Source organism: Canis lupus, chromosome 2 (genome assembly GCF_003254725.2).
Source record: "Canis lupus dingo isolate Sandy chromosome 2, ASM325472v2, whole genome shotgun sequence".
Lineage (NCBI taxonomy): Eukaryota > Metazoa > Chordata > Mammalia > Carnivora > Canidae > Canis > Canis lupus.
Genome location: NC_064244.1, coordinates 33331075 through 33344244, shown reverse-complemented (window position 1 = coordinate 33344244; position 13170 = coordinate 33331075). Strand labels below are relative to the sequence as shown.

At 44.6% G+C, this 13170-nt stretch overlaps 1 protein-coding gene and 1 pseudogene across 8 annotated transcripts in view; one reads left to right on the top strand and one right to left on the bottom strand.

Annotated features, from left to right (window-relative positions):
• DNAJC18 (DnaJ heat shock protein family (Hsp40) member C18) overlaps positions 1-7787 on the top strand; it is a 32138-nt gene extending 24351 nt beyond the window's left edge. For 2 of the 8 annotated variants that reach the window (XM_049101503.1, XM_049101497.1), the window contains 3 exons: positions 143-235; positions 3075-3191; positions 7522-7787. In XM_049101503.1, the coding sequence (XP_048957460.1) occupies positions 143-235; positions 3075-3191; positions 7522-7571 (260 nt within the window). In that variant the 3' untranslated portion in view covers positions 7572-7787. Of the gene's footprint in view, positions 1-84; positions 236-3074; positions 6944-7292; positions 7353-7521 lie in introns of those variants that run through there. The other 6 variants (XM_049101506.1, XM_049101516.1, XM_025445408.3 and 3 more) reach the window with 6 other exon arrangements.
• The window catches only part of LOC112658885 (60S ribosomal protein L17-like), a 384311-nt pseudogene that overhangs the window by 86617 nt on the left and 284524 nt on the right, over positions 1-13170 (bottom strand).

Sequence of the window (13170 nt, the reverse complement as noted above, 5' to 3'; positions counted from 1 at the left end):
CTCATGAAACCTAGTTTCAGGGCTTTGGTACTCTCTAGGTATAAATAAAAATCCAGTGGGTAAGGATGATGAATGTACCCACAGGTTCCAAAGAGGGGGTTATCAGCACACACCGCTTAAAAGTCTATTTCTGGCATTGAAGGATGGTGGCCGTCCAGACTTTACACGACCCAAATGCCACTTCAGAATGAGCAGCATCTGCCCTCCGGATCCAGCAACAAATGCAGCCAACAAGGTTAAATATAGCACTTGGAGGTTGTAAAAATAAATCCACTTGAGAACAAAGTTCACTCTTGGCAAAATACCGAATGGAAACTGTTCTTAGCAAAGTTAGCCATTGTCTTTTTAATCTTTTGTTCATTTCTTTTCTGTTTTCCCTTAGAATGCTTAATATGAGTGAACGCCTATGAGTAATCCCTTACTATGAACACTGATTGCCCTGTTTACTCCTTCACAGCTGCATCTAGATAATAAACCCAATGCCAGATGAAGTGGCCAGGCCACTAGGCTGGGATGAACAAAAGTAACAGGCAGGATCTGCCTCCCAGCCTGGCAGAGCTGAGCTGAGATCCTGGTCCTGCCTGGCAGAGGAGCACTTCTTTCCATGCCCCGGAGCAGGGTAGCACAGTGGGTAGAAGCTTAGGCTTTGAAATGGGGATAAAATGTACTTCCTTCTAGAGATGCTGTATGGGTCATAGGAGATGGTATACGTATAATACTTAGCATGGTGTCTGGCACATACTAAGTGCCTGGTTCCCAGTGGAGTCCAGGCCTTGTGTGGTCTTGCTGGACTGGATGCAGTACTGTCCCAAGGAGCTGGATCCTGAGGGTGGTTGGGATCCGTTGTGGTATTCCAGACCACAAGAGTACAGTGTTCTGTGGAGGGGCTCTGAGACTTGCTGCTTTAGCAATTTGTCTCAGTTTACCTGGAAGGCTCAGCGTACTGTCCATCTATCCACAGGCCTGTGGATGTCCACAGGCATTCTGGCCAAGTGAAACGTTTTGCAAAGAAGAAAAGCTATTCTCTTGATCCCCTTTCCAAGGATTTTTTTTTCTTCTTTTTACTTAGAAGTAACTGAATATTAACAGTTAAAATATGTTAAAAGTAACATGTTAATTGAGTTGACTTTTTACTCATTGAAGGGCAAAAGCATTCACTGGCAGTCTGGAGAGAAGGTTCTCCAAGCCTGGTAGTGGGCACTTGAGACATGGTTCCTTGAAACACTGACATTGTTGCAAAGTCATTGATCTGGAGCAGGGCTCTCAAAGTCTGGAGCACTGAAACCTGGTTTTAAGGAGCTTGATGAAAAGCTATGTGATATTTTGAGAAAAGCATTCACGTAAGTGCACTCATTCCTCATCAGCTTGTTAGAGTGGACTTCAAAGTAGAAAATAGTAAGAATCAAAAAAAAAAAATAGTAAGAATCACTAGCCCTTAATTTTTTCTAGAATGAGCTTTCAAGTAATGAGGCATTTAGATGAGCTCAGCACACAAAACACCTAAGGAAATCAGTGCAAGGAAAAGCAATGCCACAGAATCTGTTCCATGTGTGGGCGTAACTGTCTCCAGAGGACCGGAGGCACAGACTAATTTTACAGAGGCCTCCTGAACAGCTCTCCCACATGCCAGAGAAATGGAGTCTGTGCTGCAGGCAGGCCCCCAGAGCGGAGGGCTTTCACTTGGGCGTGCCACGTGGTCCTCCAGGAAGCCCCACCGGCCACCAGGATGATTGTGCTGTGGCAAGCTCTGGCTAGCAGGCACTGCAGGCCCTCGAGCCAGCGGGTGAGAGCAGTGTTCTGGGGCCCAAGAGACAACACTGCTTGCCAGGCAACTGCTGGGCTAGGGCCCGGGCTCCAAGCCTTCTTTGTAGAGGGAGGGTTTTCATGCATGGCCACCCCTCACCCTGGAGTCCTGCACTTAATCTGCACTTTGGGCCTTACTTGGTGTAAATAGAATCATTGTGAGCAGAAATGCCAGACAGTGTTTTGTGTTGATAGAAACTTATTCGGAAACCATGCCCATTGTTCTGCCCGTGGCTGAGTATTAATTCCTGTTTCGAGTCAGTTTGCTGATTAATCAGACAGGTGCCTCTCGTTCCAGCAAGAAAAACAAAATCTGTTGGCAGGATGATTAAGAATGGATAGACATATTTCAAAATGATTAAAATAGCATTTTCACAAGTATGGTCCCTTAAACACTGAGTAGCTGCCTGCTGTCGGAGGCTTTCAGAAGCCACACGGCCCATCCAAGCATGCCATCCTGTTAATACACAACACTCTGGGGTTGCTTTTCAGGCTTTCCTTCCTAAGAATGTCTCTGGAACTTGACAAAAGAATGAAAAACAGAGGCAGCCAAACCACTGTGGAGTTGGGAAAGACAGTGGAGATTATATTCTGGTTAAAAATAGAATGACCTTCTCCACCATGAAGAGAAAATGAAATTCATTTAGTCAAGGAGACAAAGGTCACCGGATCCAGATGATTTCACTTTTAAAAGATCCCAGCTGCCTTTGGCCTTTGAGTTAGGGACCCCACATGTGGTGAGGGAATGAAGCGAGCTACCGGCAGCCTGGCCTTCTATAGAAGGCATACCTACTGGAGGGAGGCTCTGTGTCAGTTAGCATGTATGAGTTATGATCCAGCAATGCAGGGGACAGACTGAAGCAGCTGTCTTTGTTTCAGATGACAGGAACAGGCGACTGGACTCCATTCTCTCCCAACTGCCATCTGAATACCATTCGTAGGAAAGCCATGAAACGGAGTCTCCTCTTACTGCACACGTGCACATTTCCTAAGTCTGGTGCCAAATGTTCTATTGATAAGAACTAAGTCCAGGGCTTTTATAATAGAGCACGGATACTGTAAGACTCCAAGATCACAGGTGGCCTTTAATCCGCAGCACCTGGTGTAGGGTATCGGCCAGATTCACATTTCTCAAATAAATAAGTAAGCGTTTCTTAAATGTAATTAAAAGAAAAAGCATTAAGGTAAAAGGAGCTTTGAGTCCAGAAATATTGAAACAAAACAAAGGAGCTCAACCCTCTTGATGAATTGGTTACCTCTTTATCTTTCAGAGTCGGAGTTGACAAATTTGGCAGGATTGTACAGAGATGAACGATTGAAACAGAAGGCAGAGTCACTGAAACTTGAAAACTGTGAAAAACTCTCCAAACTTATTGGCCTGCGCAAAGGTGGCTGAGAGGATGATAGTCCTATATAGGGTTGGGGTTTTGCTATTGTTACTATTTATGTTCCTAATTCCATTTTATAATACAAAATTAGGAAATGAACATTTTACAACTTGCTAACTTTGGTGGGCAGAGTTGAAGGCGCTTGAGCATGGAGCCAGACTTGTCATCACAGATTCCTTCCTGGGGATTGGCTCCAGGGGCCACGAACAGTTCATCTAAATTGAATTAAAGGCAGAGCGTTCGATGCAGCCCTACTGCTCCATGCCCACCCTGCCTCTAGGACTGTAGTGCATCCCAGAGCAGATCTACATTTTCTTCCTCCTTCCCTTCTTGAGTCTTGATACCCAGTCATTACTAAGCATAGCCAGAGCAGCTTGATATTAGTTGTTTATAGTGTACAACAAGGATGAGACCTCCCCCTTCCTGTGAGTCATCAAGGCCCCCAGCATTCAGCCCTTGAAACATGTGCCCACCCAACTTTGCATTTTCTAAGGGGAATGTAGAGAGATGTAAACTATTACAGTCAATAGTTTTCCATTTGCCTGTCTCTCTTCAGAGTTAGTAGCATTAGCAGTCTGCCTGATTTGAGTTTCTTTTACTTCCTTGACCCTCTCTCTTGTAGAGGGTCCAGAAAGTAAAAGCCACTGGGTGAAAGAAACAGTTCTGTGGTCAGCCCAGCAGCAGAAAGCAGGGACCAGGGGATGAAAGTAAAATGCAAGACTGAGTCTCAACTTGGTGCAGGTCCCCCTGTCCATCACAGAACCTGGAGAATATGGGTGGGTTTTTTTGTCATTTCCTCTTGTAGGACTGCACTTGACCAGAGTCCCTCCACCCCATAGAAGTACAGTGGTGAGACCTAAGAGCAGGCCTTGCCAGCCAACTAGGCTATTTGCTCAAGCCTAGAGCTGGAGGGGAAAGACCCTCTTTGCATGGCTTTGGAGGTCAGTTGTTTAACCCAGTGCCCCATAGCTTGTGATATGAGATGCTTTTTCATGTAGTCAACATTTATTGAGTACCTAGTATGAAGCAGGAACTCTCACAATTTTTTTTTTTACTTTAGCCTCCTCACAACTCAGTGAATTTGTGATGTGTGAAGATGTGTTTTTTGTTTGTTTGTTTGTTTGTTTGTTTGTTTAATGGAGGAGAACATTGGCTCAGAGAGGATGATACAGTTATACAATTGGTAGTGGCAAAGCTAGGTGGTAGGCTGATCATCAGGTAGAAACTGTGCGGTCATTCCTATTTTTCTGGTGGTTCTAGCCAGATTGATAAGGCATTTCCCAAGGAAGCCCTGGTCCCTCCTGCCCCATGACTCTGAATCCCTTTTTAATGGCAGTCCTGCATTCACTGCAGACACCTTCCTCCCTGGTCTTGAGGAAGCAAGACCCTCTCTGTAACAATCCTGTATACAAAGCAAGACGTCCCTCAAAGGCAGCTAGCCATTCCCACTGGTGACAAGGAAGAGGTAAGTTACTGTCTAGGCCCCACGGTCCTGGGCTCTCTTGTCCAGGTGAACTATCAGAATTGAGCTACCTAGATAGGCATGAATCAGAACCTGGAAGATCAATAGGTGACTGTAGTCTACACTCCATGTTTCCTTCAGGATGGAAGAAAAGTTCCTATGTCAAGACTGATTTCTAAAGTAGAGTTTTTCCTTTCAGATGCATAGCCATGAATTCAGCAGACATGTCTGGCATGGTTCAACATGGATATTCCCCAGGGTCAGGTGATGGGAGGTAAAGAGTGGATCTTGGTGGCTGGTAGGGGACAATTGCTCAGCTGTGAGGAGAGGGCAGCTCCAGAAATAGCCAGATTTTTCTGCTGAACTAGGTCTGTCTTCCTGGTTTGGGGGACTTCCTTGATCCTTTCTGAGTAACTGAGGGAATTTACATTATAAAATTTGCCTGTGAGCCAAACAGGCTTATGGAAAGTTTCCCTATACACCCAAAAATCAAAGCTCTCCTCTACCCAACTCCAACCCTGCTAGAAAAGAATGAGCCATAGTTAAATTGACTTGACATGGATTTCATAGCAGAGATGAGTTATCTGTGATGATACTAAATAGAGGTAAAACTAAGTCCATTAAATGTCAGGTCTCTATCTGTTTTCATAGCACTGATGATACTGTTGTGTTTATTACCTAAGAGACTATAACACATCTAGCTTTCCCCAATAGGATGGTATTTCCCTTTGTTGAAGAATAGTTTAAATCTATTTGGTACTGTCTGAAATATGGCTAAACTATAATTTCCTGGGTTCTATTTTAGATGGGTTGTTTGTATGGTGGTAACATAAGCGTCTTCCTCTTGTCTACATCTTTTGGAAGGTTTCCTGATTATGTATAAACTCTTTTGGCTTTTTCTTGCTGTTTCACCATGTAGCTCTATACATTTCTGTGAGTATTAATGCAGAATGAGATGTATGAGATGGGAGTAGGGCTAAGAGGCAGGGCTAGCCGCTCAAGCAGAAGGTGAAGCTCCCATTCATCAGGATAAAAGCACTCTCTGCACTGCTTGGTCAGCAGTGAGGAGGGGAGGGTGAAAACCCTTCCCACACAGGACACTACAGCTTCAAGAAATCCATTAGCAACCCTGGCGTTCATCTGTTCAAACCAGAAAACTTCTGAACTTCCTTGATCATCTCCAGGTCTCAGAACTTGGGATGGTAACCAGTAAGAAAATGCCATTGCTGTGCTTCCTGTTGGAAACTATTAGAAATTACACCGAACTCCAAACCCCAATAGAACACAGGATCCAGCAGCCTGACCAAGCCTTGTGTTGTTCTCATTTTCATCCTCACGCTCAGGACTGGCTTTGTGAGGAGGCACTGTTGGGATTCCAGAAGTTTTCTGTTACAACTGGCCACACTTGCTAGTTCATTGTCTCTGCTCTTTTCCTCATAGAAGCTAGCTCTTAATTAGTATTTATTTTGGACTCATTTATGGTATAAGCTTAGTGTTCTAATATATTTATTTTTGGAAAGGGCCAAGTTACTCTACATCATATTTTTTGAGCCTGCATTGTTGATAGCTCGTGCAGTGACCTCCAAGTAACTATATATCCATGTGTTTGATATTGATTACATCATTTGCATCACACTCAGTATTTGGAACTAAAGATGTGAATGTTCTGTGACCAGAGCCGGGTTTGACACAGGTGGAATCAGCTCCTGGTGGAATATGAATCCTGAAAACCCTGGTCACCTGATCTACTGCATCTGGATTGAGTGTATTTTAACAGAGAAAGAAATCAAACGATTTTATATAAAAAGAATGGGTCTATATTTTTCCTTTGTTCTTTTACCCTTGCTCATGTCATCCTTGGGGACCACATACAGCCTCACTCCCTTGGAGCCACTTAGGACTAGAGAAGGCCCAGTGTCTCTCCTCTGTTCTAGTCTTCCCGCATCCATCACTGGAACCGTTGGTGTTTAGAGTAGATAACTGGTGGCATCACCAATTCTATATTTCTTTTCTATCAGGTAACAGCATTTGCAGCATATTATAGCCAACATACGGAGCTAAACTACTTAGCACCCAAAAATCTGGTGTTATCCCAGTTCCCTAATGGCTTTGTTCTCAGTGACCCCTGTTTAGGAAAGTCTTGGTTTAAATAAACAGTACATGGGGGCACCTGACTGAGAACAACACAGTCAGAACATGCGACTTTAGATCTCACGGTCATGAGCTCGAGCCCCACGGTGGATGTAGAGATTACTAAAAATAAATAAATGAATAAAAGACTTTAAACATAGAGTACATGGTTCAAAATAATACTTTTCATTTGGGAAAAGATGGAGATGAGATTCAGTTCATCAAAGATGGAGAATGTACTGTGCGTCAGGTGGGCTGAGTTTTGGGCTGGGGGATGGGGAACAAGTGAGACCCAGACTCCTGCAGCTCATGTCTGAGATGGAAGCTAACTTTAGACAATGCTCCCCAGTGGGATGAGTGTCAAAGGGGAAACCGAGGAAAGCTTGGGGAGCTATAACAGAGGACTTTCATTCAGAATGAGGATTCAGTGAAAGCAATTTTGAGGAAGAGAGAATTGAAATATAACCACCCTTCTTACAGAAGGCAGTCTTTTTTTTTTTTTTCAACAGAAAAAGGAAGCCACACTCGATGCTCCCATTTCTGTGAATAGCATCACCATCCATCCAAGTGTGAGTCAGAAAGCTAGGAAACTCTGCATGCTAGACTTCTTTTGGTATCCCCCCAAAGGGCCACACATAATATTTGTGCCCTCGTGTAGTCCCCTTTCTAATCTGGACTGGCCTTTGATCTTTAACCAACAGAATGTGCAAAACTAGCAGCTTCCATTTTTGCCCTTAGGGGAAGCCAGCTGCCATGTAAGTCCAACCATCCTGAGAGCAATAAGCTAAGCACATGGAGAAACCATGCAGAGGAGAACCAAACAACTGAGCTGGTAGCAAGAACTGAGAACCCAGACAGAAAATCCAAGCCGAGCTGTATAGGCCACCCAAGCTGACAAGCAGGATGGAAATGATCTGTCCAAGCCCTGTTCAAGCTGCAGAATCATGAGCAAATGATAATATGGTTACTGGTTTTTCCTTAATAAAATTCAATTTGCCAACGTATAGTATAACACCCAGTGCTCATCCCATCAAAGGCCCTCCTTAGTGCCCATCACATAGTTACCCCAGCCTCCCAATTATGGTTACTGTTTTAAGTCATGACATTTTGTGGTTGTTTGTTTGCAGCAGCAGACAACAAGAACATGCTGGCTCTCTTTTTCCCGTATCCCCTCCTTCATTAAATCCTATCATTTTGACCTCCAGAACATCCTAAGTCCAACTAGTCTCTTCATCTCCTCTGACCTTCTGACTCCAAAACTACCAGCCACTTTTTCTGATAAAAACTGCAATAGCTTCTGGATGCCCGGGGGACGCAGTTGGTCAAGCCCCTGACTCTTGGTTTCCATTCAGGTTTTTTTTTTTTTTTTTTTTTTTTAATTTATGATAGTCACAGAGAGGGGCGGGGGCAGAGACACAGGCAGAGGGAGAAGCAGGCTCCATGCACCGGGAGCCCGACGTGGAATTCAATCCTGGGTCTCCAGGATCGTGCCCTGGGCCAAAGGCAGGCGCCAAACCGCTGCGCCACCCAGGGATCCCTTCCACTCAGGTTTTATCTCAGGGTTGTGAGATCAAGCCCGTTTTAGAGCTCTGCACTTAGCACTGAGTCTGCTTGTGACTCTCTCTCCCTCTGCCCCTCCCCCCTGCACTGGCTCTCTCAATTAAATAAATCTTAAAAAAAAAACTGCAATAGTTTACTCTTTTTTTTTTTTTTAAAGTTTATTTAAGTAGGGGCGCCTGGGTGGCTCAGCAGTTGAGCGTTTGCCTTTGGCTCAGGGATTGATCCCGGATTCCCAGGATCAGTCCCACATTGGGCTCCCTGCATGGAGCCTGCTTCTCATCCCTCTGCCTGTGTCTCTGTCTCTGTCTCTCTCTGTGTCTCTCATGAACGAATAAATAAAATCTTAAAAAAAAAAAGTTTAAGTAATCTATACACCCATTATGGGCTCAGATTCACAACCCTGAGACCAAGAGCTGCATGCTCTGCTGACTGAGCCAGCCAGGTGCTCCAAAACTATAATAGCTTCTCAAGTATAAGTAGTTTCTATGCATCTATTCAGGGCCACCCCCAGTCTGTACACCTTACTGCAACCAGAGAGATCTTTTCAGAGCATAAATTATGTCATCCTCTTGCCTAAAATATTGAGTAGGTTTCTTTTGATCCCAGAATAAAAACCATAAAGTTCTTAGCATGGCCTAACACTTAAGGTTTACCAAGTTTCTGGCCATGGACCCTTCTTGCACTGTACATCCTTTTCTTTGCTCCATACTAACCTTTTAATGACTACACTCTGCCAACCCCTTTTGCCCCAGAGACCTTTTCTGGAACCCTTTCCAACTCACCTGCCTCTACTTTTTTTGTTAAGTACCTCTGGGTAATCTTAATAGGTTTCAGCACAAACGTCCTACTTCCTCACAGAAGCCTTCCTCGACACCCCAGATTTGGCAAAATCTCCCTTTAAAATACTCTCATTCTAGGGCATCTAGCTGGCTTGTAGAGAATGTGGCTCTTAATCACGGGGTCATCTATTCAACCCCATGTTGGGCATGAAGCCTATTTAAAAAAACAAAAACCCACCATTCCTCTCTTTCTTAGCACCTGTCACAGCTATAATGTTATTTAAACAATGGCTTACTTTGGGATGTAAGTGGGTATTTATTTGATGAAACCCCACTAGACTAAGTTTCATTCTGGTTTTATCTGAGCTGAACCTTGAGGAAATGACGTCATCTGCCAGGACTTCCACTGGAAGTGCAGCCCAAATTCTTTGAAACTACTTCCAACAGGTGTTCCGTCTTGAATCTGAACTCCGAGGCTCCCTAACAAGTAGAATATAGAAGAAATTACACTGTGCCAGTGTTTAGGCCCAAACCTTAAGAAAATGGCCATCTTCCATTTCCCATCACTTCGGATGTTTTCTCTTAAGCCTAATCACCACGTTATAAGAAAATCCAGGGGATCCCTGGGTGGCGCAGCGGTTTGGCGCCTGCCTTTGGCCCAGGACGCAATCCTGGAGACCCGGGATCGAGTCCCATGTCGGGCTCCCGGTGCATGGGGCCTGCTTCTCCCTCTGCCTGTATATCTGCCTCTCTCTCTCTCTCTCTGTGACTATCATAAATAAAAAAAAGAAAAAAAAAAAAAAAAGAAAATCCAAACAGCCCATGGAGAGGAATAAGAACCTTGGTTCTCAGCCTCAAATGAGCTCCCAGCTTGCCAGTTATGTAAGTGAGCCATCTTGGAAGTAGAATTTCTAGCCTCAGCACCTCTCCTCTCCTCCTCCCCACCAAAAATCCCAGATGAAACAATATGGAGCAGAGATGAGCTTTTACTACTGAACTCTGCCCAAATTGCAGATTCCTGAGCAAAATGATTTTTTTTTAAGCTGTAAATTTTGGGTGGGTCATTATACAGCAGTAGAGAATGGGAACATCAATCAGAATGACAACCCTGTGCAGAAAGGCAACACTTCCCCGGTCAGGATCACAGAGCTGTTTGTGATGTCATGTTATGCTGACCCTCACTGAGCCCTGACTGAGGCCAGGAGCCTGTAGTATTTGCTGACATAAAGAGTGGGAGTCTGTGGCAGTCCCCAACCAGGGTGACCATCCTTCATGTCCATGCTGGTATGCAGGATGCAGACCAAAGGTTCTCCCTTGCTCATAATCTCCTATCCCCAGGGAACTGGCTGGTGGAAACTACTACATTCCAGAGTTTTGCCCTGGAGGGCAGTCTATTCCAGCTTCCGGAGGTGAACATGAATGGCAAGGGACATCCAAGTAGCACTGCATGAAAGACTTAACAGAGAGGACACAGGTCAAGGGGGAAATCCAGTGATCTGCCCCATAGGAATGTCCAGTTTTGTCCAGACTGATTCAGATGAATACTCCTATTTGATAGACAAAATTTCAAGGCAGCTCTATGCTGAGGCACACAAGCAACACAGCACCTTCTAGGCTCATGCTGTCCAACACAGTACCACTAATTACTATGGCTATTTAAATTTTAATTTTAGGGGCACCTGGGTGGCTCAGATGGTTGAGCATCTGCCTATGATTCAGGTCGTGATCTCTGGGTCCTGGGATAGTCTGCTTCTCCCTCTCCCTCTGCCTTTCCCACTGTGCTCTCTCTCTCAAATGATTAAATAAAAAATCTTTAAGAAATTTTAATTTTAGGGATCCCTGGGTGGCGCAGTGGTTTAGCGCCTGCCTTTGGCTCAGGGCGCGATCCTGGAGACCCGGGATCGAATCCCACGTCGGGCTCCCGGTGCATGGAGCCTGCTTCTCCCTCTGCCTGTGTCTCTGCCTCTCTCTCTCTCTCTCTCTGTGACTATCATAAATAAATAAAAAATTAAAAAAAAAAAGAAATTTTAATTTTAGGGATGCCTGGGTGGCTCAGCAGCTAAATGTCGGCCTTTGGCTCAGGGTGTGATCCTGGAGTCCCGGGATCGAGTCCTACAACAGGCTCCCTGCATGGAGCCTGCTTCTCCCTCTGCTTATGTTTCTGCCTCTCTGTGTTCTCATGACTTTAAAAAAATTTTTTAATGTTAACTAATTAAAAATCTTTAAAATTTAAAACAATTCCTCAAGTCACACAAGCGATGTTTCAAGTGCTGAACAACTAGCTAAATGTGGCTAGTGGCTGCAATACTGGACAGTGCAGATATAGACTATTTCCATTACATAAATTTTACTGGACTGTACTCCTATAGGCCCTTTATGATTGGTAAACAGAAATAGCCTTGCTCTCTTGGGGCCCTGGGTGGCACAGTCGGTTGAGGGTCCAAGTGTTGGCTTCAGCTGGGGTTGTGATCTCCAGGTGGTGAGATACTGCCTCCAGTAGGCTCCTTGCTGCCCCACGTGGGGCTCCGCCCACAGCACGGAGTCAGCTGGACTGTGTGTCTCTCTCTCCCTCTGCCCCTTACCGTACTCACGTGCTCAATCTCTCTCTCTCAAATAGACGGATAGATCTTTCAAAAGCAAGGAAGGAAAGAAGGAAGGAAGGAAGGGAGAGAAAGAAAGAGCCTTGCTCTCAAGGATATGAGAATAGATAGAAGAAACACAGAAAAATGAAACAATGGCTACTACTGGGAGAAATGGCCACATTTATCAGGCCACAGATTTCAACCCTGAAATAGGCACGTTGAGGAAGTTTGCAGAGCAGCGTGAGTGGCCTACCTGAACTTTCAGTTCCCTTTCCTGGTCACTGATAATACTTTTTTCCAAACTTCTTAATAGAGTCATTTCTTGCTTTAGGGTATCAAATTCCACAACCTCAGTATGCATTATGTTTAACAAAAATGAAACACAGCATCATGGTTAAGAACATGGACTCTGGAGCACCTGGGTGGCTCAGTGGTTGAGCATCTGCCTTTGGCTCAGATTGTGATCCTGGGGTGCTGGATCAAGTCCAACATTGAGTTCCCTGCAGGGAGCCTGCTTCTACCTCTGCCTGTGTCTCTGTTTCTCTGTCTCTCAGGAATAAATGGTTAAAGTCTTAAAAAAAAAAAGAAAAAAAAAGAACGAACATGGACTCTGGGGGGCACCTGGGTGATATAGTTGGTTAAGTGTCAGACTCTTAGTTTTGCTCAGATCATGATCTGAGGGTTGTGAGATTGAGCCCCACATCAGGCTCCACACTTGGTGCAGAGTTTGCTTGAGATTCTCTCCTTCTCTGCCCCTCCTGCTTGTGCTCTCACTCTCTCTTTCTCTCTAAAATAAATAAATAAATAAATCTTAAAAAGAGAGAGAGAGAGAGCATGGACTCTGGAATCAAACCTCCCATGTTAAAACCCTGTTCCAAAGCTTCTTAGCTTGGGTGACCTTGGCAAGTTACTCATTCTCATAGAACGTGCATTTCCTCATCTGCAAAATAAGGATATCCTACTTCCCAAGATCATTGTAAAGATCACATGAAATAGTGGTAACAAGGCATAAATGCCACAAAATAATACTGAGTAAATATTAGTTCTGATTTTTCCTAAGGTTATTTAATCTTATTTGGGTTTCAAAAAAAAAAGCCCTCCAAAGAGATTTGGTGACGATGTGTATTAGATCACTTTATCCTTCTGTATCTCTCTGTTCCCCGTCACTTTCATGCCCCTCCTCTGCTCTCCTGATCTCTCCAGGGTCCTCTCCAGTACCTTGATATGGTCCCATATGGGTTCAGTGTGGCTGTCAACAGCCTGGTACCAGAGTATGAGGACTCATTTTGGGTGGCATCACTTTCCCTTCCTGTTCCTGGGCTTCCCTTCATTGCTTGGGTTCAGGCCACCTAAGTACTGAGTGTATTCATACTTGGAAGAGAGATCACAAGAGGCTGGAGTTTCATACTCTGGGGGAAATCTAGAGATTAGGGCGGAAGAAGGAAGCCTGTCAAGTTAAAGATGCT